This window comes from Conger conger, chromosome 1, assembly GCF_963514075.1.
Source record: "Conger conger chromosome 1, fConCon1.1, whole genome shotgun sequence".
In the NCBI taxonomy this organism is placed as follows: domain Eukaryota; kingdom Metazoa; phylum Chordata; class Actinopteri; order Anguilliformes; family Congridae; genus Conger; species Conger conger.
This window is the reverse complement of record NC_083760.1, coordinates 21,337,861-21,363,254: the sequence shown is the minus strand read 5'-3', so window position 1 is coordinate 21,363,254 and position 25,394 is coordinate 21,337,861. Positions and strand designations below refer to the sequence as shown.

The following is a 25,394-nucleotide window of genomic DNA, read 5'->3' as shown; positions in this document are numbered from 1 at the left end:
AGGGTCGCAGGGGGGCTGGAGCCTATCCCAGCTTACATTGGGCAAAAGGCAGCAATACACCCTGGACAGGTCGCCAGTCCATCGCAGGGGACACACACCATTCACTCACACCCTCATACCCAGGGGCAATTTAGACTCCAACCAGCCTAGCCTGCATGTCTTTGGACTGTGGGAAGAAACCGGAGTACCCAAAGGAAACCCATGCAAACACGGGGAGAACATGCAAACTCCACACAGAGAGACCCCGGCCGACCGGGATTCGAACCCAGGACCGCCGTGCCAGAGTATTATAATGTCATTATTTACATTTTTACATTTTTGTCATATGGCAGACGCTTTTAATCCAAAGCGACTGACAAGTGCATAGGTTCTACCACAAGTCAAAGCATCATATCCATAACTAGGAAAATACACATGAATGCTGTTCTAAACATATAGTCGTCATCACAAGTGCAATTCTGTTTTTTTTGTTTTTTTTGGGTTAGACAAGGATAGGGATATCAGAAAGGGGGGGCGGGGGAAATCAGGAGGGAGGACTAAGGTAGAGTTTGAAAAGGTGTGTTTTGAGTCTGCGTCGAAATTATATGCAACTATTTCAGTTAATGGATAAACCGCTTTGTTTTTATGTCTACCTTGATTCTGGAAGATAGGGTGGGTAGACACAATGGAGTGTATCATGAATATGTAGTGTGTTATTTTCTTTGACTGGTTTTTGGGCAAAACTCTGAGACACGCGCACATAGATGCATGCATATATACACTCACAGACCTTCATTAAACTAAATACCCACATTAAAACAAAATGTACTGTCACACGCCCCATACCTGCAGGCATCTGTTGGGTGTGACATTAACAAACCCTGGCTGTACACAGCAACTTCAGTACATATTGAGATATTATACTCACAAAAATAGGTCAATCATAAAACCTTGTTCATCTTTCTTGAAGAAAAATAACAAAAAACACAATGAAGAATGTACAGAGCACAACAGTGGCCTCATGGCCCAAAAGAATAAAATGTACAGAATAAATCCAATTGGAAATGATGTCTCACATATTAACTGTTAATTTAATGCTGGTACAATGAATTCCTGTTACAGCAACCAATCGGATCTGTTAGCAGTGGTCAATGTCGGCAGTACCACTGCCCTATCAGTACTTGGCATCTCGATCAGTGGGCCTGGCCAGCGTATGCTCTGTAGCCTGAAGGCAAAGGTGCCCCAGGCACTTACAAACCGCTGGGTGAAATCTCCTCATTAAATAATGGCTCTCGTTATTGCTCATTGTGTCGAGAATATGTGGGAGCAGAGTGAGGGAGAGAGCACTGAACAGCGTTACGCAATCAGTGCATTATGGCTGTTCTGTATTCAAATCAGGCTTTGGTCTTCCGCAACTCACCTTCACCAAAAAGTGAATTTTGCTGTATAAACCCTGGTGCCAGTCGAGGTTGTTGACTGACTTGCAATCCCTACTGTCAGTCCAGCAGTGCATACTTTACACACTTCACATTGTCTTTCTCATAGGGATGAGCCACAAACTCAACAACAATTAAAATGTTCTCTGTTTCTTCATACAGTACACAACTAGAGGGCAAACAGTCATGGCTGGGCGAAAAAAAACAGGCTGTATTTCTGATTCACTGAAAGCCAAACAGTTGCTCACAATCACCATCAAAACAGTTCCCTTTCACCACACTCCTTAAAAAAAACTTACTTCCATACCACAGCCAGGCTATAACTGCTCCCAAAACAATTATTATGGAGAGACAAAATCCCAACAGAGTCGCTCATTTTGGAACGTTGCGAAAGCACCCAGCCCCAGAGAAGGACAGAATGAATGTGCGGAGCCACACGCTGACCGGCACCACAGCACGAACCTTAACCACCACTGCAGGAACCTTAACCCTGCTCTTGGCCTCTTTATTTTCATTATGCCCTTAAAATGCATCATTCTTTGTGTTGACAAAGGTAACCAGGCTAGGTTAGATCATCAGTCTGTTTTGACATCAAACATGACACCATTGTCATGCCCATATTTCACTGACATGTACTGTTTATTCTGTGAGCGCTGTGGGACTATAGAGATGCTGTTTTTGTGTGGATATGGATTGACACGGAGCCAACTGTATGTTTAATATTTTACTCTATGGGCATTGTAAGCTTAGTATTTACAAAAATAACAGATCTTTTATTTGACATTGTATGCATTCATATTCTGCCCGAGTTTCATATGCGGTAAATTATAAATCCACTTACATTGTACACACAGGTCTGCTTTCAAAGGACTAAATTAAGCTTGTTAGCAGCCTTGATGTTGCCATTCTTGCTCACCCTGCTGATACTTTTCTCTACAAACTAAAACCACAAAACTCACATCAACAAAAATAACATGGGTGGGGGTTTCGCAGGAAGCAATGAGAAATAGAGAGGAGAAACAAGACCTACACCACTCAAACGACAATCACAATTTTTTGTTATAAATCCCCATAAAGCTTCTTTCACAAATAAAAAGGCAATTATTTAATACATGCAAGTCACTTAACGTTTTTGTGAGATCGAATAACAAGCTGGTTATTTTCCAGGTTGCTTTTCAGGCAATGTTTTCAAAGCATGCTGTTGTATACTGTTAATGCTTGCAAAAGGCAAGCCTATGTCAGCTACCAAATATATTGTACTTCTTCAGTGCTTCTTGTATTTAGAAAACAATCTGCATGATTAATTAATATGTTCACCTATCACTTTGAATACAATTCAAATGCTTCCCTTTTAATGCATGGTGGCATCTGTGTATGTCATTCTCCATCTATACCCACTATTGGTTTAAAAAGCTTTCTTTGGTTCTGACTGACTCCCCTGGGCAACCAGAAGACCATTAAACAAGGGTTTCCCTTTAGCCCCCATAAGGTGGAATTTTTCGCGTTTTGACAGTTTTTCAAGGTGCTATGATTTTCTCATTAGCACTCAATAGGAAATCTATGCTCCGAACTGACATGTTGTCCCTAGACAGGTCCATCTTTGAGCAAATTTTTCAGCATTAAGTTCTTTCTTTCAAACATGCTTCATCTGGTGTGTTTCCACCCTGCGATCTACAGGCATCAAAAGATGTACACCTGTAAACTGTATCATATCTAGGGCCAGCACATATAAATGAAAACCCTGCTCGCCTGGACCAGGCATACTAACTAAAGTTCAGAGTGTATGGAAGGGGAGAGCAGTGATGTCAAACCCTATTGATCCAGACCACAGCGCGCCCTGTGTTTCAAAGAGCAGGCCATCATCTGAGGAGCCCCGTTTGGGGAGCTGACCTTTCGGCTGACTGCGGATCGAAGCAGCCGCACGCTAATCCTTCAAATAGCCCCGGCGTACGTGTTCACATCTAAAAGGCTCCTGAACCCCAGGACCTCAGAGGCCATCTTCTGATGTGGGAGAGGAGCAGCTGGGGAGTGTTCACTCTTGTTGGGCCCGTAGGCCCGACCAGTGCTTCTCCGTCCCATGGCCCACTGTCATCCAGGGCTAAATAACAGCCTAAACGCTGTGCGTAGGGTTTTCACGCAAGGTGTAAAATCTTGCTCAAGGAAAGAGCAGTCTGACGTAAACACAGCATCAGTCCTTACCCACACTCAAGGTCAATTTAATCATCTGTGATGGGCCTAGACCGATGGAGACCCCACAGCCTCGACAAGATGGCTGAGCTTGCACACAATATGTCACACAATATGGAAGAGCGTACAGACAGAGGTGCTGAAGACCCAGCAAACCTGACTGACCAGTTGATCGGTAAACGTAAGCAAACTGGCGGCTATTATGCTCGTATCCTTTTTCCGTACAGACGCACTCAGTGACGAGAGATCATTTAAGCTTCATGCAAGCCGATCCAAATCTTTGGTGCCTCTTCTTTATCATTAATTTCACTCCATTTCTGTCTCCTGGCAACAGCAATTTCAATGCTTGCCTCTTCAAAGGCATAATCACTCTAACTTTAGGAGCACTACTGACAACACTGGCACTTTGACACATGACGTTCCGTTAAATAATGCTTTTGTCAATCACCAGTCCCTGTCATGATTTAAACAGCCTCATTTTGTCATCTTAATTACACAGAATATTGTTCTGTAGAGTGCATGCAGACTCAGAATTATATAAACTAATTGCAGCATACACACATACACACACGCACACACCCACACACACACACACACACACACACATACACACACGCACACACACACACACTACAATCCTACTATTCAGACTGGACTCCTTGGCCCCCACTTGAGGGCATGAAGTGAATTTGAATTATTATTGTGATGCACTGTCTGGCAGGCATGATGTCATTAAAAACATAAAATGCTAAGCTAAGTTGTATATGGTATTTTCCATACAATTTTCATTTTGACTATGTACTTCTTCAGATACTGTACAGTACTGCAGAAATTGCAGCCCTGTCTGCTAAAAAAACTAGTTTTAAAGACTAACAGTCAAACTGTGAGGCTGATCGAGAGCAGGTGCTTCCTGGAACAGCTCCACGACTGATTTCAAATAAACGGGGTTTATGCTTTGCCACTTGAAAGACCCTCTGAAGAGTTTCATGTGACTAAAGAGTGCTGTTTATTTCTGCAGTGATTCTCTTAAACAACACATGCTGCATGCATTTATCCCCTCAATACTTTTTTTTTTTCTTAAATACATCCTATGATGGCTCAATCACACCTCACCCCTCAATTGCATTTGCATTTCCTCATAGGACAGTTTGAGTAAATAAAATAAATCAACAATCCTTGATGACAGACATAGTTCACCAGCCAATTTCAGTTCATCTAAGTGAACTGATACATTTCAGTTAACTTCAACTCAAAGTAGGCCTAGTACATATGAAGTATTCTGAAGTATCAAACACTGAAGTTAGATTCATACAGATACGTGTAGTTTCCTCTGATCATTTCCTACAAAGACCATCATGCTCTGAACACATTCAGCACCGCTTGAAAGTCAAACAAAAACACAGAATTCAGAAGATGAGGTAGGATTGTGAACGCCAATAAGGAACAGAAGATGGAGGGGTGCCGTGGACTCACCGAACGACTGCACACAGGCCTGCAGCAGCTCCTCCCAGCTCGCTCCCTTGGTGAACTGGCCCAGGGACATCATGACCTTGACCTGCGTGATCTGGGCCAAGCTGGGCCTGTTGCGGTGGGGTCGCAGGTGAGAGGCGACCTTAGAGGCCGAGGGGCATCCTGAGGAGAGGCGCCTGGAGGAGCAACGATGGAGAGAGAACCAGAGAGAGGGAGATTAGACGACAGTAATGGGCGCAGGAGGGGGCAGGGGGCGCTGAACCATGGAAAGGAGGGTGGATTGAGGGTGGAGGCTCACATCCTACCATTGAACCAACCAAATATAGTGGTGTCTGTCTGTACAGGGGAAGAAAAGAGCAGGGGTGTGCAAATTAACAGCTCAAAGTCGGGGGGTGGAGTGTGGCGAATATGAACTGACAGAAGCATCATCTTCAAGAAAGTGTCGAACCGTACACACTACAGCAGTCATTGGTTTAATTCAGCAATTCATACAATGCATTGGTAATTGTTTTATGCCACAGTACTGTAAATAAATAGATGATTTCATGTACAATTCACCAATATCTTTAAAGAAACCAGTAAAAATGCAAAAGGGAAACATGTTGACATGAGTCGTAAATCAAAAGCCAAAAGCACGTGACATCTGTCATCATAGCTTATTCTAAATGTATTATTTCATTGTCAGTTAAAAATAATGAATAAATAATACCCTGAAAATATCTGATTTTTAATTCGAATTGAAATACTGTCCAAATGAAAGCCAATCTGTTTAATTGTTTGGTATTTGTTTCTGAAGAAAATTACATGAAGTGTTGCCACTGTCACTGGGAGTAAAGCAGTTGCAACTAATCAAACTAAAATACCAACGCGCAATCTAGTTTCACGTCAATTTAAACCTATTCGTTGTAGCCTACAAGGAAAATGAAATATGTACTTTAATTTTATATCCGCTAGAATGACATTCTAAACATATCTCTGTGCGCACAAAATGTATTGAGAAAAACGTTGTGACAAATTTTGATAGCGAAACAAAGGTGCTTCAGGGCTGTGGGCAACCTATAAAATTGTAATAGGATAACATAAGATCACATTCACACCAACGATTATAACGAGGGAATAGATAACGGATTACGTTTACTATAATATGCGTAATCCATAGCGCTGAAAGATGACAGTTACACGCAGTTCGAATTTACCTTCCACAAATATAATCTCATATATACATTACTGTTGTATTTCGGGTGGTAAATCTTATAGTTGTTTACTAAATCTTGACTAAACAAATGTAAAAACCCACTTTTACAAAAAAACAACAAAAAAAACACAATAGGCTACATTGAACCTTGTTTGGGATATCGTTGCCCTATAAATAGTAAAACCGCGACAACATATCACAAAATAGCATTTAACAAGAACACCCTGGTACTGCTACTGTTATATCCCTATATTAAATACATTCCACATTGCTGCGAATTGTCAGAAAATTACAAATTACGAATTACAATGCGCCAGGTTAGGCATCGCACTCCATGCTTACAACAGGTTGCTTCATAAGCTTGCTTTCCGGTTTCATCTATATGTGCAAAAAGTTAGTCATTACTTACGCATTTTCTTTTTCCTTTCCGCTTGTTCCTAAACTCGCATTTCCACACTGGTCATTCTCTTTTGACTGGTAGCCCATCGTAAGATACTGGGCAACAAGCGGAGCAACAAGACTATCCATGCCGGCTCTTCTCACTATGTGCTTGTCATAGCGCGCTCTATCCCGTGAATGTTCACTCACCATTGTTCTGACTTCTCAATGAGGATGAACCGAATTAAGATGCATCGTGCTCAACTAAGGAAGTGGGCGGGTACGCACTATGACGATTGTGTCAAAGTTGTTTTGTTTTTCAGGATAAACCACCGTCTCGATAAAGGGCAGACAACTTGATGTTTCCAAATTTAGTGCCTATTCATAGCTTAAATGTACATTCGTTAGAATGTACATTTAAAAGTTTTGTCAAAAGTTTAATTACAACATTCATTTCAATAAGGAGGTATAATGTCTTTGGTTGAATAATTTTGGTGACTTCTGTGGGCCTATCATATAAATGACAAAGTAGAAATTCACCCCAAAGTTATTTTTCTTGAGTAAAGCCTACTTTGTGTCGCTCTTGCTTAAAGAATGAAAATTATTCAATTTAAATTGTGAGCATGCACTTATCAATAGGCTACTACAAACGAGCAACACAGATTATCTCTGTCATCTGCAACATTTAGTTGATTTACGTACAAAAAGACAATACAAACAGGACATATAATGTACCATGGTTCAATAGGTCATAGAAATGAGTCATATTAGACCTATTCGACTGTACTGGTTCATAGCCTACCAATTTCTGCTATGTTTAAATATAATCAAACAGAAATACAAAGTATATTCTAATATGGCATGGCATAGGCATAATTCTACACAAAGTGAAATTATTTATGCTCTGTTTCACAAGCAGTCTGTTGATTTCAGAACCAGCCAGCAGTGGCCTTTTCCAGGATGTTTTTTTCTTCTTCTCCTTTTTCCAAGTTGCCTGTAATCACGGCTGCCATCATAGCTCTAGGCATTGCTCAGACTGCAGACCAGGAAAGGAGGGGTCTTCCTTTCTGAGTCGGCACTAGCGTTAGCTGCCTCACAGGGACATTTCCAGACCTCACAGAGCTAATTACAGTCTCCCAGTAAAAGTGTATATGGAGAAACATGATAGTGATGTCTCCGTTGGGCCCCAAACACATGTTCCCACTCACTGACCTCAGCTAGTCCCAGAGGAATAGAGTCTTCCAGCACTATCATAGGGTGCAAATGGAAGGGGCCCCTGAAGATTCGTAATCACAGCTGGAAAGAGCTCATTACCGACAGAATTCATTAAACTCTTCATATCCAAGAGGGCAGGTGTAAATGGAAATACAAAATGAAGAAAAACCATCATACAGAGTATGTGACAGCAATCCGTCGAGAAGGATTGCATTTTATGGTTTGTGGAACAGTGTCATTTTTGGCTTCCATTTTGAGGAACAATTGAGGTACGTCTTTTCAAATGTCTAAATGTTATGATAAACTATATTGATTTTACAGTCCAAGACCCCTAATCACATTTTCAAGGTGTTATTTGTTTACACCTGCTTATCCATGCATTTGTCTAACCAGCCAATCATGTGGCAGCAGTTCAGTGCATAAAATCATGCAGATACGGGTCAGGAGGTTCAGTTAATGTTCACATCAACCATCAGAATGGGGAAGAATTGTGAACTAAGTGACTTTGACTGTGGAATGATTGTTGGTGCCAGCCAGAAACTGCTGATTTCCTGAGATTTTCAGGCACAAGAGTCTCTAGAGTTTGGAGAGATTGGTACGAAAAACTAAAAACACCCAGTGCTGCGGGCAGAAACATGTTGTTAACAAGAGACGTCAGAGGAGAATGGCCAGACTGGTCAAAGCTGACAGGAAGGTGACAGTAATGCAAAAAACCACACATTACAATAGTGGCATGCAAAATAGCATCTCTGAACACACAATGCATCAAACCTCTATGTGGATAGGCGACAGCAGCAGAAGTCTAAAAACTAAGTCTAATAAATACCTAATAACGTACTTACTGAGTGTAATACTATACGGAATAATTTATTCATAACAAATTTGGTTCATTAAATATCATTAAATGTACTGATTTGTATTGAGAAAGATGAAGAGGATTGGACAGGGTAGTTGTTTATCCAAAACCAATCAGTCTAACTTCAATGAATTCATCATACTGTACAGTATACTGAAGTATGAAATAATTATTGCGAAAATGTCAACAACCAGAAAATCACAGGGTGGTTGCTGCATTCTCATCCATCTATTTTTGGTTTTCAAAGAACTGCAAAATGTCTCTATTTTCAAAAAACTGACCAGTGCAAATAAAGCCAATTAATGCTTCTTATTTATCTTTTACATATTTTACATTGTTTTCTCAAGCAAGCCTGTTAGTGCAATTAATCTTACATGTATACTTTCTCACCAGCAATCCAGACCAGTTCTGCCCTCCCTTTCTTCTTGAGGGAGAAGCAGTCAGAACTGAAACATTACAGCCTCACCGATGACAGATGTCCTCATGCTGACATTGTGTGAGTACAGGCTACAGAAAAACACTCAGATAAGATTCCCAGGACCCAAAATATCTGGGTACGCACCCTTAGCTTCCCACCCCCACCCCAGCTACCACACCCTGTCCTGCCCCAACAGATTAGGTATTTTTGTGCCCACTTAAAGGGCACTGTCTTAGTACACTGATTACTCCTATATCTATAGTGAGATGACAGCATCTCCCTGAAAACATTGTCGCCTGACTAAATTACATCAGCTAATCAAGGGCTTTCTTCCCCCAGGAAGGCCTTTTGGGAAGATAAATTCATTGGACTCATTTTCCAGTTTGATTTCTCACCATCTGTGGATGGTGAAGTGTGACTCATCGAGTTTAAGCCTATCGGAACAAAAGGTGAAAACTGAACAGGTGACTGGCACTGAGTCTTGGCTCAACCCTGAAGCTGAAAGAAAGAAAAACCTACACGGACACTGATGAAGCTTCATATTGCAGAAGCTTTAATCAGAGTGTGCCAATAGCTGACAAGTGTGCATCTTGTTGTTCTCTGTGAAAGAGCTTTTTGCCAATGACTCAGTATCTTCGGTTGACAGACTTAATTTATCACCCATTCCCTGTCCATCCCATTTATTGTTATTACCCGCAATGAAAAAACTCACAGCCATATGTAACACCCAGTATTACAATGTGAAGTTTTAGTCAGTTTACCTCTTACATATAGCATTCATTAATATACCATATCCTGTTACTGAGGAATGTAAGTGAGTCCTGCATGTATTTAAAAAAGCGAAGTTAAATTCTGAGAGAGAAGGACCTTATCACTGGAAGTAAAGCGGAGTGACTCAGTGCTTTCCTCTTGTCTTTTACATGTTTGTGAGTGGGAGTGAGGTGAGAGTGAAAGGTTTTAGAGAGCATGCATAATTCAGCAGCTCTTCAGAAAAATGCGCTAGCAGCTCGCAGCAGAATACAGCATGGAACAAAGTGCCATGAGAGCTAATAAGTACAACTCATTTGCCCAACCCACACTCAGGCAAGATTTGAAAATGTTTTCCTGATAAGCAGGGAGTATTTCTGATATTTCAAGCTCTGCTGTACTTTGCACACTACCAGTGTGCTTGGCACAGTGGTGGCCTTCAGGATGTTCTCCACTTCAAATACCTGTAGATATGTATTATATCGCATGTTGGAAATAAATTGGAATTGAAATTGCTGCTCATTTAAAACAGGTTTAACATTTAATCTGAAAGACCAACATCTCATCCAAAAGAGGGATATGTCTCATCCAAAATTACAATATACGGTAGTGATTATAGTATGAAAACAGCTAATATCCTTCCCTTTTTTGTTATGTACTTATAAATCTATATAGTTTCCATGATGAAATGGTAGTCCCAGGGATCTATAGTCCTGATGAGCTTGAGATCTTACTCCTGTTGTAGTTGGTTTTCAGGGAAGGAGATGCGTGTCACAACAAGCTGCTGTACTTCATGACATGTGACTCCTCTGTTTGTTTGGCATAATTAGTGCCGGAATATAATGAACATGCTCAGACTGCATACAGTTTATAAAACACCAGTATTAAGTCTCACCTGCTACCAGATCATTGGCTAACAGTGAAATCTGTCCACATGACTTTGAGGTATAAGATAGGAAGAACAATATTGTTCCCCAACAGTAATCATTGTATTTATGATAAAAATATATCAATAACCCACCACAACCTAATGTTTATGGTTCAAAAGACCATAGACTAGATAACATCCCATCTACTGTATCAATAGGCACACTCAGTTAAGGTTTAGCTCAAATGTTTAGTATTTAAGAAAGTAAAAACATGAAACTGTTGGGTGGCTCATTTGGTCAAGACTCCACAATGTGGCACATGGATGAGCCCCACAGACTTGGACTGAATCCAGACCATGCTGTTGCTGACTGTGGCCGGTAGCCCCATAGGGCGATGAGCAATTGCCGATTTCGTCACCCAGAGAATGGGAAACTCCAGTCAAGATTGTATCTCGAGTGACCCTTGCTGGTCGATAGAACAATCGATAGCTGCATGCAAAAGCCGCTTATGAAAGATACTCGCCAACTCCACTATGTGCAAGCTTGGCTGTGGGCAGTGGTGTGAAAAGAAATAGGCTGGGGACATTACATGTATTGGATGATAACCCCATCTCTGCACACAATCTCACCAATCAACAGTGTGGTTCATGCATTAACTTATAGATATCTCATCAGCCGATCATGTGGCAGCTACCCAATGCATGAAAGCATGCAGACATTGTCAAGATGTTCAGTTCAGACCAAACATCAAAATAAAAAAAACGAAGAAATGTGATCTTTGACCTGGGAGTGATTGTTGGAGCCAGACAGGATGGTTTGAATACTCTCTACAGTCTAGAGTCTCTAGTCTCTAATAGTGAATTGTGTAAAAAACCATGTGGTATGCATAAGAGCATATCTGAGCACACAACATGTTGAATCTTGAAGTGGATGGGCTACAGCAGCAGAAGACCATACCACATTCAACTCCTGTCAGCTAAGAACAAGAAACTGAGGCTACAGTGGGCTCACCCAATTGGAAAAACGTCACCTGGTCATACAAATCTTGATTTCTGCTGCAACATGCAGATGGTAGGGTCAGAATTTGGTATAAAATCCATAGATACATCCTGCCTTGTGTCAACAGTTCAGGCTGGTGGCGGTGGTGAAATTGTGTGAGGAACGTTTTCTTGGCACACATTATGCCAAGAACAAGTGTAGCATGGTTTAAATGCCAAAGCCTACAGTGCCTAGGTATTGTTGTTGGCCATGTGCATCCTTTATGGCTACAGTATACCCATCTTCTGATAGCTACGGTACCAAGCTGGTTCCATGAATATGACAATGAATTCAGTGTACTCCAATGGCCTCCACAGTCACCAGATCTCAATCCAATAGAGCAGTGGTTCTCAAGTTTGGTCCTGGGGCCCCTCTGTGTGTGCTGGCTTTTGTTCCAACCACAATTCCTAGAATTCTAACAAGCTGTGAATTTTTCATAATTAGTGCTTTTCAGTTTAGAAGGATTATTTGCCCTCTAGATCCACATTATGTCTGAAATAGCAATTTATTCCAGATGATTAGTTTTAGTGGCCATGTGTCCATCAGTACTCCCCTAATTTCACCAATTAGGGGCCTACTGATTCATCTCAGCCTTTAATTTGAGCGATTCAAATTTTTGTACCTCTCTTTTTGTAATGGTTTGCAATATACTGCAGCACAATGTGAATACTGGTCTTTTGTTCCTCACAGCATAGCTACTTCTAACATAATGTGGCTTCAGAAGACAAACACTGGTGATGGAATTGAAGATTTGCAGCATGAATGTGCAGGCAAAAAAATCTGCATGATACTATCATGTCAACATTTATCAGAATCTCAAAGGAGTGTTTCTAGAGCCTTGTTGAATCCATGCCATGAAGAATTCAGGTTGTTCTGTGTGCAAAAGGAGTGCCATATTTGGATAGTGACACAGTTTTGTTATTTTGGCTCTGTACTCCACCATATTGTATTTCAAATGAAACAATAACCATCCTGTTAAATTGTCAGCTTTAATTTACGGGTATGTATATCCACATCAGGTGAACCCTTGTAGGAAGGAATAGCCCTCTCTTCTACATTTTAAATCCAATGTACTGGAGTTCAGAGCTACAGTACACTATAGTACTATACTTTAGTAAATATATGCACTGTACTGTAGTAATAATCATTTTACAACAATGATCACACTGCATTATACATAACAAACTGTCACACAAATGGGCTAGATGTGCTGTTGTATCATTAAACATGTGGCTTTTAATATGCTTTTTTTAGCTTCCGGCTTAACTTCTGGCTGTCCTAGTGGCTAGTTTTGACTTGGATGTCACCGGACACACCTTTTCTTTTAGTTCATAAGCTCCATTTAACATTAAAACTTTAAATATGTATTTTTTATTTGTAATTTGTGAATCCATGATTTTATCTATGATACTGAGTCTCTTGCTTCTGGCCTGCCTCTCTGTGGCCAGAAATCATATTGCACTCACTTCAAAATGTATTCACATTTGAAATACAATTTTAATTTAAAACAGAAGACATGTGAATCATATTTTAAACAAGCACATACTCGTAAAATTTTACTAGTAAGAATTTACATAACAGACCAGATTTTTGGAATAATCTTTCCCATAGACTGTTTCCCATAGATCTGTTGAAGCCTCCAAAGAATACAAACAGGAAGTAAGAACTGCCTATTCAACTTGGTTGGCTATAAAATTGCATAGATGGCTATAAGATTGCATACGATTGCATAGATTTAAAGCATACATTGCATACATTTCAAGTATAAAATAGCACATCCCAGGACTCTAAAAGGCTTATTCAGTTCTATCATTTTCACTACAGCTGTTATGTACATTATCCACTGATATTCTCCATAAATGGTATGGTATTTATGGAATGGTAACTCAGTATATTAAATTCCACCTGAAATGGATTTATGCACCATATATAGTTCAACAGTATCACAGAAATGTTGTATGCTACCCTAACTGTAGAATACAGTTTGCCTTGATTAAGGAACACACATCACAATGACGCAATATCACAATGACGCCATTCCATAAGAACATAATCCACTTAAAAGATGCCTTTCTGCAATACTTTCAATAAAACAATGTCAATACATCTTACCTTTTCAATTACATCATAGTCTCACTCCATATCTCACTACATGTTCTCCATGCTAAATGAATGAGAACAAAATGTGTTTATCAAGCCTTTATCAGGAGTGGCAGTGAAACTGAACAGTTCCCTGCTGCTCGGGTAGTTCCCTCCCTCTAGTAAACACACACACACACACACACTTAAAACTTCATGCAACTTCTCTCCTAAATGTCACTGAAATTAAATCTGTTTCACTGTCGCAACACAGTTACTTCCTGCTTGGTATATGGATTTACCCTGATTCTTAAAAGGAAAGATACATACCGCATCTGTAAAAATAGATGAAAGTGCGTTGCTCTAACCTCAGTATTTCAGCTTGTAAAAATGCCCAGCCATCATGGAAGGCTTGTTATAACATGCAAAGGCATGTAGTTTATTTTGACACCATCAAGTGCCAATGGGAATGCGGCTAGATAATGAGAAAAGGCTATCCGCAGAGCCATTGGTGAAAACAAATGTTAAAGCAGTTGTCTTATTTGTTTGACAGTTCACAGTACTAATTCATGGCTTCTAATATTGGCTTCATAAAAATTATGAGCATGATGTTCACACAGAAACCAGCATGTGCTTTTTAAAGTGTACACATCTGTAAACTCACTTACTTTTGACTGGAAGCGTAACATGCTTGTCTAGGGCTATAAATGGCAAAATGAGGAAGTCAAACACGATCTGAAAAACAGGTACAGTCTGTGAAAGCAGAATGCAAAGTCTGGGGCTGCATATCCAAACTGAAAAGGCATTTGTTCAACTTAATCAAGTCTAATAGGAAGTATCTAAAAGAAGTTCTGAAAATAAGTTCTGGAATAAAGGTATTATGGCCAGACGAGACCAAGATTGACTTGTATGGGAGTGATAGCAAAGTGGGGTATTGTCCAAATACATACGGGCTACTGCACTGCACTTGTACTTACAGTGGTTTTGTCAGCTTTTATAAGCCAGTCCTTGCAATAAATGAACTCAGCCCGCCCTTCAGTGCCTCAGTTCAGTGTCATCCAATCACAATCAACGGCTCAGTCTCTACAAGGTGAAGCATTTATGACAGCTGAGGGGAAGGTTAGTTTAATTTTAGAGTTTTCATTTTGAGTCACATTGTAGAGTAGAGGAGAGGAGGCTCTTTTTTTTGTTCTTTAGTTTTGTGTTTGTTCCATCATTCTGTTCTACCTCATTTTCTTTTGTTCCACTGGCACGGAAGTCGGAAGGGCAATTTCTCTCTCTCTCTCTCTCTCTTTCTCTGTCTCTCTCTCTCTTTATCTCTCTCACACACTATCTCTCTATCTATCTCTCCTATTTTTGTTTCTAATTGCCATACTGTATCTTGTTACCATACTATCAACACATTTGGGGATTTAAATTATTAATTGCTTCTGTCTAAATGAACAGCAGCATATATGGGGTCTTATTTTGCTTGTTCCCTTCTCCTCCTTCAGAGTGGTAGCCTGTTAAAAGGTAATAATTAATAGTAGGCTGTATACAGAGTTGCCACAGCATACATTTTGACGAGATCCTACTTGCCCAACATCACACTTCTTATATTACTTACATTATAATTGTCTTGAATTACATCAAGATGGTATATCATTTTATATTATATTTATATACATCATCAGTGAGTTTGCTGGAAAACATTTATTTAAAATGAATATTTTGGTTTGAGAGAAGCTGTACATTTTTCCAGTGTACTATGACACAGGGGTGAAAAAATACCATGGATATGGGGCCTTTCGGGGCAAAAAGGTTGAGAACCCCTGGTATACGTCATTTTTATGTTTTCATATCCAAATACATAGACTTTCACTCTTTGAATAACTTCTGTACCCTCTGGCCTCATGTAAGCAAGATTAACTTACTATGTAATAAAGCCTCAAACCCAGGTTTTGGTTTTCTCTCATATCTTATTTGGTTATTTTGCTCACAATCTGACTGCTGATAAATTAAAGAAACACAAGATTAAGTTAGATACACTCACTGAGCACTCTATTAGGTATTTATTAGACTCATTTTTTAGACTTCTACTGCTGTAGCCTATCCACTGAGAGTTATGATGCGTTGTGTGTTCACAGATGCTCTTCTGCATACATATTATTTGCATTACTGTCACCTTCCTGTCAGGTTTGACCAGTCTGGCCATTCTCCTCTGACTTCTCTCATTAACAAAGCGTTTCTGTCTGCAGAACTGCTGCTCACTGGATTTTCTTTTGTTTTTTGCACCATTCTTTGCAAACTCTAGAGACTAGTGTGCGTGAAAATCCAAGGATATCAGCAGTCTCTGAGATACTCAAACCACCCTGTTTGCCACCAACAATCATTCCACGGTCAAATTTGTTTCCCATTCTGATGGTTGATCAGGTTTATGAACATTATCTGAAGCTCCTGACCCGTATCTACATGATTGTAAGCATTGCACTGTTGCCACACAATTTGCTGATTAGATAATAACAGAAATAAGTAGGTGTAATAAAGTAAAAAGTGCTTGGTGAGTGTACATGCTACAAACTAAAGGGGGAGTTAACTTCCTTAAGTCTTTTTGAATATACTTTCATATTTCAGTTTTAGTATATGTTTTTGATTGTGCCAGATATTTTTTGTGTGCATTGGGAAATCACATTTTAAAGCCATGGTTTAAAGCAAAGAAAGAAAGAAAGAAAGAAAGAAAGAAAGAAACAAAGAGAAATACAGCTAGCTCTCTCTCTCTCTCTCTCTCTCTCTCTCTCTCTCTCTCTCTCTCTCTCTCTCTCTCTCTCTAACCACGGTCTGGGTGTGGTTAGGCTAATATATAGGCTGCATGCCTTGCTCAAACATCCAATCACGTCAGAGATATTGATGCGCTAAACACTGACAGAGCAATACTTGTTCACGTGGTAGGGTTACAGGTGGCCCTTTTCGTTCTGTCTGTTTGTTGCTGCCAATTATTAATTGAAAATAGTTGTCGAACACAAACGTAAACCAGGGCCAAGTCGTATTTGAAAAAATGAAAGAGATAACCATGGACGATTACCAGTTCTTAGACAGTTTTAAAAAGAAACGCATACAATTAACTCTTAGGACTGCCGCATATGCTGGGACTGTTCATCGTATCAACCTGAATAATAAATCCGTGCTTTTAGGAGACGGTGAGCATATGTCGATGGCTAGTGTGCTAATATATTCTGTTTTGCTATGCGTAGTTCTAAATCGATCTAGCCTTTCTTGCTTAGCCGTGTTGAACCTATAGTAGCTAAAAACATTGTGCTTCTTATTCCGGCCTTTCTCGATAATTGGCTGACAATTGGCTATGCTAATGGTTATGCACTTACAGTATATATTAGCTAGCTGACAAATATTTTTCTCCCTTTTCTTTCCAGTTGTTGATGTCAAAAGTGGAAGGAAATTCGCGGGAATGAAACTCTTCTTTGGGCATGAAATTCTGAATGGTAAAAAAGCTAACGTCAGTTGATGTGTAGAGTTCCACATAGCCTACATACTGCTAGTCTGAATGACAACAAGAGATGGTTAATTGTCTGAATGTATCTAACTGAGTTTAGGTAGGGGTAATTATTGCCCTGAACTTTTACTGAATTCGTGTGCTATCATACCATACTCCTTGCACCTACTGTACTCCCTGGAAAGCAGCAAGCTAACTTGGCAACAAAAAAAATAACAATAATAATAATTAGTATATATATATATATGTCTGCTACAGTAGGTACTTTCTTTTTTCTTGTTCTCCTTGCATCATAAGCAGATTGTTTAAGCATTGATTTGTTTCTATTTTCAGTGGAATTACCTCATGCTCCAAAGCCTGAGCAAGGGTATGTATCGCATGACATACAATAAAATGTCATTTGGACTCTTACAGCCATTGTCCAAGTACTTTACAATTTAAAGGTGTCCTTTCAAGCTAATAATCAGAAAGATCAACTGGGATTTCACAGAGTGTGAAAGGCCATCTTAGCAGCATGGACTCCATGGAACATGCTTCAGGAGTCTTTGTTTGTGGAAATACGTAGTTTTATATGATACCTGTATCAGAGCAGGCTGATTAAAGTCTTCCTCTCTGTGATATGTGAATTCAAAGTTATATTGGTAGATATAAAGATGTATGTAGGTTATGTATGTATATGGCTATGGCCAAATTACTTGTGCTTTGTAATTCTTTCATAAATAGCACAATGTAATTGTGTCACTTCGTGTAAAAGCATATTTGTCATTTGTATTTCCAGGAACAAAGAGGATCACAGTCGTAGCACTGAAGGTCAATTACCTGTGGAGTTTCAGCCATACAGGAAGAATATAAAATTGGGTAAGTCAGCCATAGATTCAAAAGTAGTTGCAGTAACGTGTCAGAAATTGGCACGATAGATCTTTAGTACCCTCAGACTCTAATCCATCTGTGCAGGTAGTACTTATGTATGTACTGTACACGGAATTCAATTGAAAGTGTCACGTGTGCAGAAAACTAATTTCATATAATTGCTTTTAATGTGACCATTATCCAAGAATAGAACATGGAATTCCTTGTGGAAAAATATTTTCAACCCAAATCGGGCATCCACTTAAAATCACTATATATTTTAGTTTTTATAGAAATGTTGCTGCTTAATTAAACTTTAAAGTTGAGTTGTTCAGTTCTGATACTGTTTTTTTTTCCAGACGATGATGAGGATGATGGGGAATATGTGGACTTTGTCGTCATCGACGAGTTTTTCGAGAAGTTCGGGCCTGCGGTGAGTCATCTCTGAAAGCCCTCTGAATTTCTCCGCGTAATGAATAGTAGGTGTTGGTGATTGCCCCTGCACCGGAGTAGATAGTAGCTAAGCTGACTCCCTCTCATGTGGACAATTAAGCTGTCCTGGGAAAAAGGAAGCCATAAAGCCTCCAGTGTGTAGAACAGAATCAAATAGGAAGTAATACTGAATAACACAGGGCGCACCCATAATCAGGTTCCCAGGACTGTTCACTCTGCGATTCCCCATGAAGTCTTTGTAGGTTATAACCGCTGATGCAGCTTCCATTAAACTAATAGACCCTGTGGTTTTCTTGGGTCAGTGGTGAGGACCACTGATTTGTAGTATGGGCATCTTTTGTATTCCCCTGACCAGGCGTTGCCTCTCTACTGAATGTGATGTGGTGGGCAAGTCGATGTCTCTTTTCTCCACAGGTGATGGATATACGCAAGCAGCAGGTGATCGGAATAGGTGCTGATGGTGTCGGAGTCTCCCAACACGAGAGGCTCTGCTGGCTGCAGGTGAATATATGCGTCTCAGTGCAACTGTGTTAATAGGTTGCCAGTAGCCACTAGTTTGAGAAATGTGTGGAATATATTGGGCTAGCTGTATTCTGTGCTGAACAGGCATGAAGGGAGTTTTGCTCTAAGATGTGTCAGTGGTTTCTTTAATACCATTTAAAAAACATATTCAAGTTTTTGAATGGCAATTTGTGTTTCATAATTCATAAATGCAACTTTCTGTGTTGAGTGAGGTATATGTATATCAGTTCCATTACTGAAAATGCTTCAGAAATCAAATAAATTGTTTGGATAAACATCACTAATGCCATGTATGTTTCACAGATTGCCAGCAAGACCAGGGTCTACCTTTTTGACATCCTGTTGCTTGGAGCCAGGGCCTTTAAGAATGGGCTGTCTATGATCCTGGAAAGTGGCCACATATTAAAAGTAAGTAGTGCAGGCTAAAATCATAGACATTTCTCTTATTTATATTTTATAACTTTTCTTGTCTTTAAACATGGAGAATTGTTGTAATCCATGACCATTTTTCTGCTTTACTTTTCCTACAGGTCACCCATGACTGCCGTGGCATTGCCCGATGCCTGTGGACTCAGTACGGGGTGAACCTCTGCAACGTCTTTGACACCCAGGTACGGCAGAGGAGGAACGGCTGACATTTTCCTGCTGCAGTCTGACTGCCTGCCGGTGACCTCGTTGACCTTTGACCCCAGGTGGCTGACGTGATGAGCTTCCATGCTGAGACGGGCGGGTTTCTCCCAGACCGGGTCAGCACTGTGCAGGAGGTGCTGGCTCTGCACCTGAAGATGTCTCCCGCATGCCTGGCCTCCCTGAAGGTCAAGTCACAGCTCACCAAGGTCTGCAGACACACGGAGATCAACATGAGCTGGTGACATGCTGTTCTCTAACCAGTTGTGTCCCGCGAAACAGGAAACAGGAAGCGGAAACAATTCTTTAAATACATTCTTTAAGCAGTATTTTCAACCTGTTGAGCTTAACGTCCTTGATTAACAAGCAATTTGCTGAATGATCTGTGCCAATGTGTATAGCCAGTGAGTGTATAGCCAACTTTACTTCATTTACTAAGTTCATAAAATTGTGCTGTGTTTTGTCCACTCATTATTTGAACATGGTTAAATGTCGGGTGCTCTTTGTTCTCTGTGAAATATAATGAAGAAAAAGCTTTGAGGCTGCTTGCTAATAATGTATTTAAATAATTAGCATGCTTCTTCATCAAGCAAAATAAAGATCCAGTTTAGGACATATGGTAAGTGTAGAGGTGCTGTAGGTTTGATTAGTCATAAGCCTCTGTTTATTCTTGCTAACGGTAGGTATGTGCATTTATTTCTGTCTTTGCATGTTTTTGTGCGTGTGTGTGTGCTTGTGTGCGCGTACGTGTGTGTGTGTGTGTGTGTGTGTGAGAGAGCGTGTGTGTGCATGTTTGCGTGCTTGTGTGTGTGTGTGTGTGTGTGTGCGCGAGTGTGTGCGTGTGTGTGTGTGTATGTGTGTGTGTGCGTGTGTGTGTGTGTGTGTATGTGTATGCGCATGCGCGAGTGCGTGTGTGTGTGTGTGTGTGTGTGTGTGTGTGCAGGAGGACAGCGAGGTGTGGTACGTGCGGCCCTGCCCCGTGTCCCTGCTGAAGGTGATGGCTCTGTCAGTGATTCACCTGCAGCCCCTGCGGATGGTGCTGCTGGACGCGCTCATGGCTGACTACACGGGCCGGGTGGACTGCTGCCTGAGCGTGAGCCGAGAGGAGCCTGTGAACACGCAGAGCATCGGCACGGTGAGACACGACACCCTCCCAGAGAAGGACAAAACCCACAATACAATTCAGTTCACACACTGCAAAAAGGACAAGCCTTTTAGTCAATATTAGTTAATATTAATATTAGCTTGTTTTAAGTTTGATTGACAAGTTAAATTTTCTTATTCCATTGGCAAACATGGAAATTAGTCTGTCTTGCCTCATTGGCAATATTTTCATATTTCTTTAGCAAACATTTTAAATAAATAAGATTTTAAGTCTCAATAGAAGACTCAAAATAGTTATTTTTTTGGTTTTTGCTGTGCAGTTCGATTTTAATTGGCAAATGGCACACTAAAATTCTAGTTTGGCAACCGTAGAGTATTTACTCTGGGACTAGGAGTTTAATGTCTCCTATTTCTATTTTGTGTACATTAAAGCCGGTTCATGCTTTGAGGACTCTGTGCTTTCTCGACCCTGACTCTGCCTGAGCGTAGGGCAGAGGGCAGTGTGCCGGGCCTGTGTCTGACTCTCCTGCCCTCTGTGCAGAGCAGCGGTCTGGAGCTTCCCGCCCAGCTGCGGGAGCTGGAGAGCCTCCACCGCCAACGCCGCCAGTGGGCCTCGGCCAGGTACCCCGTCACCCAGGGCGGCCTGCTGATTCGCTCCCGGCCCCGGCCCGGGGAGCTTCCGCACCGCACCTCTGGGAGCTGGGGGGCAGACCTGCCCATGGAGGCCGAGCGGTCAGCCCCCGGAGAGGCAGGGCAGGGCCCTGGAGAGTCAGGGCAGTGGGGCCCGCAGGCGTCAGGGGAGGGCCCTGGAGGGGCAGGGGAGGGCCCTGGAGAGGCAGGGCAGTGGGGCCCGCAGGTGTCAGGGGAGGGCCCTGGAGAGGCAGGGCAGTGGGGCCTGCAGGCGTCAGGGGAGGGCCCTGGAGAGGCAGGGCAGTGGGGCCTGCAGGCGTCAGGGGAGGGCCCTGGTGAGCTCAGCCGCTCCAGACCCAGCCTCGGGCTCTCCTCGTGGGCCGGCGGCCGTCCCTCAGGAAGCCCGGAGGTGACTCAGATCCCGGGGAAGGCGCCATCGGGGGAGGCCCCCGTGCCCACGGCGGGAAGAGACCGGCCGCTGGAGATTGCAGGGCCGGGTGCGGAGGAGGGGACGGCTGGGAGAGGGCGCCTGCCCCAGAGGGAGGGGGCGCCCAGTGCTGCCACCTTCCCCCCTGCAGGAAGAGGCCTGTGTCTTCAGATACCGCCGCCCGTCTCCAGGGAGCTTCCTGGGGCCGCAAGGCTGACCGCCCCCCGGGCCCCTGCCCCTCTTTCCCAACAGGGTCCGGTGTCCTCCGCCGGGGGGGCAGGGGGGGCACCGACTGTGGGAGCAGGCCTCAGTGGGAACGCGTCACCTCCTGGAACCATGCCTGAAAATATAGTCTCCTTCGGACGGGGTTTGTTCTTCCAGAAAGCCCCCCAAAGTCCTTCATCCCAGTTTATCCTCTCCTTGAGGTCCTTCAAAAAGGCTGGTCAGTGATGAAATACAATGTTCATTGAAAAAAAAAAAAAAAAAAGGTATATCTTTAATGTTTGGTATGACTGGTTATTTCAGGTAGTGGAACAAATAATGTTTATGCAAAGATTGTCCAGCAGGTGGCAGTAAAGTATAAGTGTTGAACCAGCTGGTTCTGTTTTTGTGTTCTTGTTCTTGGACCAGTGCCAAGGGAAGAGGGAGGGGAAGATGTATTTGATATTAATGTTCTTTTATTCAAGTTCATCACCAAAATGGCTCATTTTGCTTCTGTGGGGATAAGCACCTTTAACAAATTTCACATAATGTTGAAGTACTATAGCAGCTGGAAAGATAACAATGATTTATCCAAGTAACCAAGTGATTTATCATAGTAGTAGCGTGTTTTGTCATGGAAGACATATGGTGCATTCTTGGTCGCATTTCAGTTTTGTGTATTTTTGCGATATATATCGCAACACTTTCTTACCTGTTGCAAAACATTTGTGAAATAAAATCAGTTCCAGGTTCCCCTTTTTTTCCACGCGATACGTGTGGCTAATTGTACTTGTGAGATCTGTGTGAAGTGTCGTAATTTAACTTGGTAATGAGATCCTTGGCATATATTAATGGCCAGCTCTTAGTCCAGCGATATCCACTCTCAAGCTTATAAAATAAGAAAACATGCAGCAGCCCCACTCTAATAAAGCTTTGCCAGACCCCTGATGGAAAAATAAAAACATTCTATTGAATGTAGTGGTCCTTTTAGTGATTCAACTGCAGTCCCTACAGCTGGTCTCCTTGTAAAATTTACTAATTATTCAGTATAGCTGCATTTAAAAAAGCACAGAGAAATAGTGTACTGGAACAGAATTTCAATAACGAAATGGTTACAGTAAGCGTGAGAATACTTCACCAAGCATTCAGAACCTGTGTTATAGGTTGCTTGTTTGTAGAGAATGTGATTAATATCATAATCCAGTTGAGGCAATATTCTGTATTTCGGTCTTTACTACCAGTGCTATATGGCCAGTAAATATGCATACTGTAAAGTGATGTCATCAGATCATCCCGGGAGGGAGGGTTTTTATTGGCAGGATTTAATTTCCCTGCCTCATGATACAATAGTGACTCCTAGGGTTGATTGGGTGCTTGAAAACTGCCTGGAACTATGTTTACTTACTTTCCTGTCTGCCCAGCGTAGCTTGAATACATACTGTTTTAGGGCGCTGTAGTGGTGATTAAGCAGGCTGATGGGCAGAATTGGACATTCTGTAATGAAGAATTTAAAAATGTAAAAATGAAGCCTGATTGCTTATGATTGGGGAGTTGTTTTAACAGTGCTTGTTCAATGCCACAGTGCTTTTTCACAGATCTGCTAATCTTATCGCCAAAGGCATTGGAAGAATGCGACAAACCCATTACAGGCCTTGTGTCAGAACATGTATGACTTATTTGCAGCTTTTTGGTTGCTAGGTGAAGTAATTGAGGTTCAAAGAACAAGACTGATGGATTTTCTGGGCTAATTTAAAGAAAACATAATTGTGTTATAAAAGGAAGGCTATTGCGCTGACAGATGTCTGGAAAACCATTAAAGTTTGAGGCTTTTGTGTCGACTTCGACACGACCGCTAACGATGCCAGTCTCCCGGACCCAATTTATCTTGCATCTTTTGTTTTCATGCATCTAGAGCTCAACTCTCGTCACACTTTATCAATTTCCTCTATCACTTTCCTGAATTGTGTTTTTAACACAACCCGAGACCAGAAATGTGATATTGGACACATCAGCACCTTTTGGCATCAAAGCAGGATATTGTACATAAAAAAAAGTCATGCAAAGAGGCCTGAGAGCAATGGGTAGCACATTCATCATGTCTTATCGCCATGGTTATCTTCATACGGAGGGTTGGGTCCCTGCCAACACCATTAATTGAAAGCATGAAATGGGTAAAGTGAGGTTTTAATGAACAGGGAGCCACAAACAAAGCCAGCTCGCTCACAGCGACTGGCACCTCCTCTGCTCCCATAAATGGTCAAGAAAAGAGCTGCTGGAGCTCTATTCTTTTACAATACCGCTTTCAATAAGCGTCAACCCGCCGTACTAATATATAACATCCTCATATTCAGCCTTGAGGATTTTACGTCATGTTTGGAGAAACTGAAGTAAAATGCTAGCATTGCGGTTGGAGACGGGAGGAGACACAAACTTACACGGTGCCCCGTCTCTAGTTTCTCTTTCTGCCTTGACACTGAGCGTATGCACCTCAGCTCATAGTGTGTCTCTCCCCCTTGCTGTTCCTCAGATCAGCCAGCACAAGCACTGTCATCGCGAGTGTTGTTAACCCCCCTGGAATTCGATTTTGCCAGTCAGTATCTTTCCACACTTACAAACGAGGGGGGGGCAAGGGGGATTCGGGAGTCGTGAATCAACATCATTGTCATTTTCCTCCTTATCTTCGGTGTCCCCTCGATTCCCCGTATCGGTGTAACGGCAAAGAGGAAAAGAGCTACCACAACTCAGCCGGGCCCCTTGTTGACTGATGCTGAGTGGCTTTCTTCTTGAAGACCTTGCATTTCCTGTCAGTCACAATAATGCATAATGAGTTCCACTTCCTGTTTCTCAGGCTGGCGAGGAAGGAACAGAAGGTTGGTCACACGGTAGTCAGGGCTTCCTTTCTCCTCCGGCCTTCTGAAAGCCACGTCGTGTGTGTCCTTTGTCGTGCGCGTCCTTCTGTGGGAAGGCGACTGCGCCTTTTATTCCACGGCAGGAAGTTCTCCAGATACATACCTTTTTTTTAATTTAACGGTTATTTTTAATTTGTGTCAGAAAGGTAGAGCTAAGTCATAAACATTCTAAAATTATGAGCTTTGTTTACCTTCTGGTGTCTGTGCCGTTTCCCGGTCGGAGGACATCAGCATTATCTTATTTTGGTGCGATGATTGTGATTCTCTTGTGAGCCATTTCCGAGGCACGGCTGAAAAACAACGGGTCAAGGCGTGAGA

The 25,394-nt window shown here is 41.7% G+C and overlaps 2 protein-coding genes across 4 annotated transcripts in view; one reads left to right on the top strand and one right to left on the bottom strand.

Annotated features, from left to right (window-relative positions):
• Window positions 1-14,263, bottom strand: part of LOC133137917 (RAS guanyl-releasing protein 1-like) — a 36,487-nt gene extending 22,224 nt beyond the window's left edge. Inside the window, exons 1-2 of one of the 3 annotated variants that reach the window (XM_061256341.1) lie at window positions 14,198-14,263; window positions 5,076-5,248 (exon numbers count right to left, since the gene is read on the bottom strand). In XM_061256341.1, the coding sequence (XP_061112325.1) occupies window positions 5,076-5,248; window positions 14,198-14,202 (178 nt within the window). In that variant the 5' untranslated portion in view covers window positions 14,203-14,263. Of the gene's footprint in view, window positions 1-5,075; window positions 5,249-6,676; window positions 6,862-13,900; window positions 14,040-14,197 lie in introns of those variants that run through there. The other 2 variants (XM_061256349.1, XM_061256332.1) reach the window with 2 other exon arrangements.
• A 2,487-nt stretch (window positions 14,264-16,750) lies between these two features.
• On the top strand, window positions 16,751-23,605 carry exd1 (exonuclease 3'-5' domain containing 1). The gene is made up of 11 exons (XM_061262433.1): window positions 16,751-17,043; window positions 17,275-17,343; window positions 17,688-17,721; window positions 18,133-18,212; window positions 18,563-18,636; window positions 19,071-19,157; window positions 19,482-19,586; window positions 19,709-19,789; window positions 19,871-20,014; window positions 20,749-20,940; window positions 21,451-23,605. Exons 1-11 carry the CDS (start codon window positions 16,902-16,904, stop codon window positions 22,414-22,416), a joined length of 1,974 nt encoding a protein of 657 aa, XP_061118417.1. The 5' UTR covers window positions 16,751-16,901; the 3' UTR covers window positions 22,417-23,605.
• The last annotated feature ends 1,789 nt before the right edge of the window (window positions 23,606-25,394 follow it).

Coding starts and splice junctions, on each gene's coding strand:
- exd1 (XM_061262433.1), top strand. CDS start 16,902: ATGAAAGAGATAACCATGGACGATTACCAGTTCTTAGACAGTTTTAAA. Junction 17,044..17,274: donor ATCCGTGCTTTTAGGAGACG/GTGAGCATATGT, acceptor TTTTCTTTCCAG/TTGTTGATGTCAAAAGTGGA. Junction 20,015..20,748: donor TCAAGTCACAGCTCACCAAG/GTCTGCAGACAC, acceptor GTGTGTGTGCAG/GAGGACAGCGAGGTGTGGTA.